The following is a 7,784-nucleotide window of genomic DNA, read 5'->3' on the forward strand; positions in this document are numbered from 1 at the left end:
CCGTGGCCAGGGCGGCGGTCAGTCCATGCCCAGGGCTGCGGTCAGTCCATGCCCGGGGCTGCGGTCAGTCCGTGCCCAGGTGCCCGTGGTGCTCACCCCCCACGATGTGGCACTGCTCGTAGGCGTCGCGGTCCCGCACGTCCAGCAGCAGGAAGGGGCAGTCGGGGTAGGGCCTCTCCCTGGCCTGGCTGTCCTTGTCCTCCTTCTTGGGAGAATCCTTCTCCACGTCCAGCTCCCCGACCCCACTGATCACACTGCAAAGGGAAGGGCAGCTTGAGGAATGCTTCTGTGCCTCTCAACCACTCCCAAAGCTGGGGAAGAGCTGGCCTAAAGCTCTTCCAGCACCATCCTGGGATCCCCTCACAGGGGGGTTTGGAATTATTCTCAATCCCAGAATGGTGTGGGTGGGAAGGGACCTTAAGGATCTCATTCCACACCCTGCCATGGGCAGGGACACCTCCCCCTGTCCCAGGGTGCTCCAAGCCCTGTCCAACCCGGCCTTGGGCACTGCCAGGGATCCAGGGGCAGCTCCAGCTTCACTGGGAATTCTATTCCAGCCCCTGCCCATCACCCCAGCCAGGAATTCCTTCCCTGTGTCACCCTGAAGCCATTCCCTGTGTCCTGTCCCTCCATATCCACACAAAACCATCACCAACAGGAATGCACATGACTGAGCTGACCAGAGCACTGTGTTATCCCCAGAACTCTGCATTGTGGGGGCCTGGATGGAATCCCACAAACACATTTCCTTGTCAGACCACTACCAGTGACAACAATCTTGGCTTGCTGTTTAATCCAAACCCATTCCAACAGGAAATCCTGCCAACCCCCTCCCTCTCACCTACAAAGCCAGGCTTTAATGAGAACCACAGGATAAAACCCCTTAGCAGCGATTTAAAATCAGCAGCTGGGCTCAAATACTCATCAGCTAAGACAGGAAGGAAAGGGTGTCGATGTGAGGCACCTCTGCAGCGTGGAGCGAAGGGATTCCCCGGCTCCTGAGTCGTTCAGGAACAGCACAGGGCTGGCTGTCCCCTCAGGGCTCCCTTTGCCGTTTGTCCCTGCTCCATCGTCACCTGCAGCACCAGCACCTGCGGGGAGAACAGGGCACCAGGAGCTAAGGAGCTGCACGAGGTAAACGAGCAGCTTTTAAGGGCAGTTGCTATTCCTGGAAAGAAAAGTGTGACAGCTTTAGCTTCATCCTCTTAAGCAGGAGAATTTACCCAGAGCCTCCTTATTGAAAATAATAAAGAGCCAACAGATTTTTTTTTTTTTTAGGGCTTGAGCTCTCATTTGAAGAAGTCAATAAAGCAGAATTTTGATGTGGATTATGTTACTGCCAGCACGAGGCCTTTCCTACTTGCAAACCCTTCTTTTTTTAGGAGTGTTTCTACTCCCAGGCCACGGGTGAAGTTTGATTTTTCCATTTTCCCTCCTGATTAATCCCATCTGCCACTTCACCCCCGGCAGTGCCCTCAGCTCTGCCGCTCTGTCCCTGCCGTCGGCGCTGTCACCTTGCAGCTTGTGCAGCTCCTCGTTTGTCACTTCCAGGCTTTCATTGGACAGAGAGGCCACCTGGAGAACCTGCAGGGCACAAAAACAAGCAGACACTGATCCCACACCCACAGCAGGGAGCAGCTCAAGGAAGACAATCCAGGGAAAAAAAAATCCCAACTCTGCAGGATCCCACTCTTCACATCCCTGAGTTTAACCTTCCCTTTCCTTCTCTCCTGAGAAGACAATTTGTTTGGGTTTTTTTTTTTTTTTCCTAGTTTGAAGCAGTTTTCTTGAACCAGCACTCCCCAGCTCTTTATTTCATGATCAATTTTTCATTTTTTAATATGATGATTCACTACTTTTAAATAAAATAATGCACAGACAGCATTGAAATCCCAGCTGCCCCCTTCTGCAGTTAAACCTGGGGTCAGGGAGGGCTGCAGACACAAAACTCAGATTTAGGTGCTGTTTTACACAGCCCTTTTCTTTTGCAAGATGCTTGAAGATCCTTTTAAAGTTAATGGACAAATCAAATAAGGAACAAATCTCAAAGATGGGGTCACCACAAACTTTAATTTGTAATTAAAGGCATTTGGCCCCTGTGGAAATGAATGATTTGCTTTTATTAAAGGCAGGAAGAAGCCAAGACAGAATAATTACAATTAAAGCTAAATAATTACAGAGGAATTTTTATTCCAAGGGAAAACGCTGCTCCTAAAAGATTCTGGAGGCCAGAGAGGGATCTGTACCTACCAACTGAGCAAAAGTTGTCACCTTCAGCCTCTTGAACAGCTCATCCTTTTTGTACCTGTAATCTACAAAAACAAAACAAAGATAAATTTTCAGTTCATTCCCATTTTTTTTAGACACCAGGTCATGGCTCAATCCCAGCTTTTCTCTGAGGCTCTTCTGCAGCCAGGCAGGAATTCAGGGCAGGTTTGTGCTGAAGGATGAGAGCAGCAAACCTGGAGACGCTGTGAAGTGCCAGTTATAAATGAAGGGTTTGATTAATACCAGTTATAAAGAGAAGGTTTAACTAATCCCAGTTTTATAAAGAGAGACTTTAATTAATGCCAGTTATCAAGAGAGATTTTAAGTCATACCAGTAAAAAAGAGAGATTTTAATTAATGCCAGTTATAAAGAGAGATTTGAATTAATACCAGTAATAGAGATTTTAATTAATGCCAGTTATCAAGAGAGATTTGAATTAATGCCAGTAATAAAGAGAGATTTTAAGTAATACCAGTAATAAAGAGAGATTTTAAGTAATACCAGTAATAGAGATTTTAATTAATGCCAGTTATCAAGAGAGATTTTAAGTAATACCAGTAAAAAAGAGAGATTTTAATTAATGCCAGTTATCAAGAGAGATTTGAATTAATGCCAGTTATAAAGAGAGATTTGAATTAATACCAGTTATCAAGAGAGATTTGAATTAATGCCAGTTATCAAGAGAGATCTGGTGCAGATATGATGAAGTGGAAGAGGCAGATTCAGTTGCTTTTAGACTCAAATATGAATTTGTGTTTTCCACGGTGCTGGGGCAGGAAGCAGTGCAGGGTTTCCCCCTTTCCCTGCTGCTCTTTGGAGCCCCTTGGAGTCACAAAGCTCCTTAAACCAAAAGATTAATTTACCTTAATTTTTAATTCGTGTAAATTACAGCAGTATCAGAGCATGGGGCATCGTGTCTTTGCAAATACCAAGCTAAACACACAAGTTTCATCTTAACAATTAAGAAATCCAAGTTGTTTTACTTTATCTGACAATTAAATTCTGATTTCTTTTCCACTTGGTGACACGGATCTCTCCAGGAACGGATAACTGACACAAGAAACTGGACTAATTGAGTCTTAATGGGTAATTAATACAAGAAACTGGCCTAATTGAATCTTAATCCTGAAGACACAGCTTAGGGAGGAAGAAAACTGAGCAGGGCTGCTGGCAAAGATCCGGAGCAGAGACTCCCAGAGCCAAGGTGGGAGCCTGATCCCATCCAGATCCTGCAGAGGAAGGGAAAAACCTCCTGGAGAGAAACAAAAGCTGTGGGGAGGAGAAAGAGAGGCCAGGGTGGGTACCAGCAGGAACATCTTGCTCTGGAACAAACGACCTGTCCTGGGGAGCTTTGTCCTTTGGGAAATGGGGCTGGGATGGAGCTGCTCCCTCTGCAGCTGCCCAGCTCCCAGGATAACAGTGGAGCTCAGGATCTTTGGCAAATCCACTCAGTTCAAGGATTCTAAATCCTCTAAAACCATCTGCTCAAGGCTCCATCAGCTTAGGGGAGATGGGGAGAAGGGGGAAGGGCTCCCCTGCACATTCCTGCAGCCACCACACCCAAAAATTCCTGCGGGATTTGCTCGTGGAAATTCTCCAGCTGAGTTGTGTTTAGAGAGCCACGGGAATGCTGCAGGCTGAGATCCTTTCCCAACACATTCACAGTTCCTAAATTCAACATCCTACCCTAAATCATTTCGATTTTCGCAGAACAAGCAGCTCTCTGCTCCTCACAAGTTGTCCTAGGGAAGAAAAGGAGCCCTTGCAAAACATCCAGTGCCCATCCAAACCACAGGGCTGAAGCACAGGAGGTGCAGAAAATGACCTGGAGGATGAGGAGATGCAGAAACTCAATTTCAGGATGTCAATTAACTGGGAAATGAGCCTCGTGGTTCTTGCAAAACCACCTGGTTTCAATCCTCAGCAGAGGTTGTTAAATCTTCCTTTAACTCCAAAAAAACCCCCAGCAACTGTTATCTCCTGTAATTATTTCCCCTTTCATCTGCTCAAGGATTTAAACTGCCCAGCAAAGGCCAAAAAAGAGCCCTTCTGTCATGGCAAATCAACTCCATTTCGAAGGCCAAATAAAAGCAGCAAAAAATAAAAGCAGCAAAGCTTGGGAAGGGCTGGATGGATAAAAACGAAGCAGAGCTGCTGCCAAATGATGCAGCTCCTGCATGGCTCCTTCCCACCTCAAACAAGGAATTTTTACCCAAAAAAAGCCTTTTTTTCCTAGATCTTGCCTTTTTCTTGCTAGATCTTGCCTTTTTCACCCCAAATGCCTTCCCAGAGAGCTCAGGAGTGCTGCTTGCAGCTCCAAGAGCAACCCCACGTACCTGGTGTGGTCCTGAATGGCTCCTTCCCACCTCAAACAAGGACTTTTTACCCAAAAAAACCATTTTTTTTTCCCCAGATCTTGCCTTTTTCTTGCTAGATCTTGCCTTTTTCACCCAAAATACCTTCCCAGAGAGCTCAGGAGTGCTGCCTGCAGCTCCAAGAGCAGCCCCAGGTACCCAATCTGGTCCTGCATGGCTCCTTCCCACCTCAAACAAGGATGCAGCTCCTGCATGGCTCCCATCCACCTCAAATAAGGACTTTTTACCCAAAAACCCCTTTTTTTCCCTAGATCTTGCCTTTTTCTTGCTAGATCTTGCCCTTTTCACCCAAAATGCCTTCCCAGAGAGCTCAGGAGTGCTGCCTGCAGCTCCAAGAGCAGCCCCACGTACCTGGTGTGGTCCTGAATGGCTCCTTCCCACCTCAAATAAGAACTTTTTACCCAAAAAAAGCATTTTTTTCCCTAGATCTTGCCTTTTTCTCGCTAGATCTTGCCTTTTTCACCCAAAATACCGTCCCAGAGAGCTCAGGAGTGCTGCCTGCAGCTCCAAGAGCAGCCCCACGTACCCGGTCCGGTCCTGGCGGATCCGTTGGGATTTTCTGACATGGTTTTGCTTGGAATGATTCTGTTTTCCAAGGCTGGGCTCCTCAGGGCTTTGGAGAGGAGGGAAACAAGAGCAGAGAGGAGGGAAGAGACCTCCTGTGCGTCCCGAAGCCAATGAATCCTCCCAAGGATGGCCGGCGGTGGGCGCAGCCGTTGCATTTTTGATGGCGCGGATCGAAATCTCTCAGGTTACATAAGGGACAGAGAGGTGCCTGTGCTGGGGATTGCAATCTGCATCCAAAGGGTGTCATCTATCCCTGAGAAACCAAGGGGGAGAACTTCCTCCACTCCCTGGGAACACAAGGTGGCCATTCAGGCTGCAGAGAATGAGAAAGTTCCTCCAAAAAAAGAAAGCAGAGAGAGAGGAGGGAATAAAAGAAGCGCACGGAACAGATCTGCGGTGAGATTGGAAAGGCACAACAAAAAAAAAAAAAAAACCCCAAGATTTTCAACAGAAATAAAAAGCCAGGCAGTGTCCAGCACTGAAATCTCAGTCAACAGAGCATTCTGGAAAGCTCAAGGTCATTCCTCTTTTCATTTTCTCCCCCTCCCCAACAAAAGACCTGCAGTGTTTGGGAAAAAACCAACGCAAAGCCAACAAACAAGGGGCTGTTTAGCACCAAGAAATTCCCTCTGAAAGTGGGGCTGGGAACTAAAGCTGAACGGTTCAAATCCCAATTCAGGCTTTTTTCCCACCTCCAGAAATGCAGCTTTGAGGCTGAAGAGCTTTCCTGGCTCCTTGTGTGAGAATAATCTGGGAATAAAGTCATCAATCGCTGGTTTTATGGGGAAAAATCGATTTGGAAAGCCTGGGTTTGGTGGGAATATAGAGAAATAAAGGTAATTTAGGTTTGCATTAGTCTGAACAACACAAAGTCCTCAAAATACCAATGTTTAGTGCTGGTAAAATCAATGGAAACACAAGGAATGAGCTTGGTTTTTATCTTTTCTGGAGTATTTAGAGAGGAATTTAAATTATATAAACATAAAAGAGCCCAAGTTGTGACTTAAAAGTGAAATAAAAGTCTTAGAAATGATCCAGAAATCTTCCCAGATCAGTCCAGCCTGGATTTCTTAGCCCAGAGGGCTTCCAACAACACAATCCAATAAGAAAGAAGGATCTGGATGGTTCCTGCTTGGATTTTTCAATTAAATCTGCGGAGATTTCCAAGGAAAACCTCCAGGAATTCATCTCCTGCCCTCTGAGTTTTGCACCAAGCCATTTTTAACCCACCCTGCTCCTCCCCAGGTACTCACTTCTTTTGATCTCCTCCAGTTTTTCCATGTATTTCGACAAACTATTTCCTGCAACAACAACAACAACAACAAAAAATCAATTAATTACAATTATTTATTGCTTAGAGGTTTTCTTCAGGCCCACTGAGGCTTAAATTTGAATTGCTTTGAAGGAAGCAGCTGTTTGTTGCAGAGCCTCTTTCACAGGGGCAACAAAAGGTATAAAAATGCCACAATTTGCCTCTTTTCTCTCAAGGAAAGTAGAATTAAACAGAGAAATCCGAGGATTTGCTGCTCCTTTCCCAACATTTTGGGGAGGATGCTACAAGATAATGTTACTGGATAAAATTCAGCTGCCTTATCAACAATAAAAAAACCCCACAAAGACAGCCCCAAATAATGATCTTGGCTCACACCCTTGATAAGCCACAGGAAAAATCCATGGACAGAAATTCCAAGACCAAAAATTTCTATGGGAACCACCACAACAGAGCCTGACCCAGTTTAAACCTATTTAAACCCCAAATTCTTCTTTTAAAAAGGAGAAAAAAAAAATAAATAAGCTTTGAGACAATAAAGACTTTAAATATGTGGTCATCTACACACAGAGCATTGAATCTCAATTTTCAGGGGGGTGCACGGTGGTGTGTGAAGATAAATGTACATAAATACATTAAAAATATATATAAATATACATAAATGTGTATAATTCGTGCTTGTTCATATTTCAGATTTGAAAGAAATTATAAATAGGACATTTTTATAATTGCAAACAGGAAATTTTTGTAACTGTGAATAGGAAATTTTTATAATATTTGGTGAGACTAATCATAACTACAATAAGGATTCTGCAGTGTTAGGATTAATTAGCTCCGGGCAGAGGTAATTAGGACATTAATTATATTTTTCCTCTCATGATAAACCAATTTTGGGTTTATCATAAGAGGAAAAATAATTTACCACAAGAATTTCACTTACCAGTATCCAGACGAGTTTTAATATGTTGATACTTGGGATTCGGGGGGATGCGCCGGGTTAGAAACTGTTTCAAAATGGAAAAGACGAGAAGCCAAAATTAAAAAAAAACAAAATTAAAAAAAAAATCAGAAAAATGAGCATAAAACGCGATTTGAAGGGGTTTACGAGACAGAAAGACAAGCGAGATTCCTGAATCCCCAGGGCGGTATAAACCCCGCTGATTTAAAGGCTCCAAAGGAGAATTTCTGCCGTTTGCTCTCCGCGCGGAGCTCTCCCGGCTGCGGGGGCTGCCCGAACCATCCCCGCGGCCCTGCCCCGTGTTCCCCTCGCTCCCTGGAGGTTGTGGAGAAGGGAAAACCCCTG

General features: G+C 45.0%; 1 protein-coding gene across 1 annotated transcript in view; it reads right to left on the reverse strand.

Moving 5' to 3' along the window:
• The window catches only part of CEP41 (centrosomal protein 41), a 12,989-nt gene extending 5,462 nt beyond the window's left edge, over nt 1-7,527 (reverse strand). The window contains exons 1-6 of the mRNA XM_031061884.1: nt 7,422-7,527; nt 6,465-6,512; nt 2,251-2,312; nt 1,515-1,584; nt 965-1,091; nt 97-254 (exon numbers count right to left, since the gene is read on the reverse strand). Coding sequence (XP_030917744.1) covers nt 97-254; nt 965-1,091; nt 1,515-1,584; nt 2,251-2,312; nt 6,465-6,492 — 445 coding nt within the window. The 5' untranslated portion in view covers nt 6,493-6,512; nt 7,422-7,527. The remainder of the gene's footprint in view (nt 1-96; nt 255-964; nt 1,092-1,514; nt 1,585-2,250; nt 2,313-6,464; nt 6,513-7,421) is intronic.
• Nucleotides 7,528-7,784: the final 257 nt, after the last annotated feature.

This window comes from Geospiza fortis, unplaced genomic scaffold (assembly GCF_000277835.1).
Source record: "Geospiza fortis unplaced genomic scaffold, GeoFor_1.0 scaffold61, whole genome shotgun sequence".
Taxonomy (NCBI): Eukaryota; Metazoa; Chordata; class Aves; order Passeriformes; family Thraupidae; genus Geospiza; species Geospiza fortis.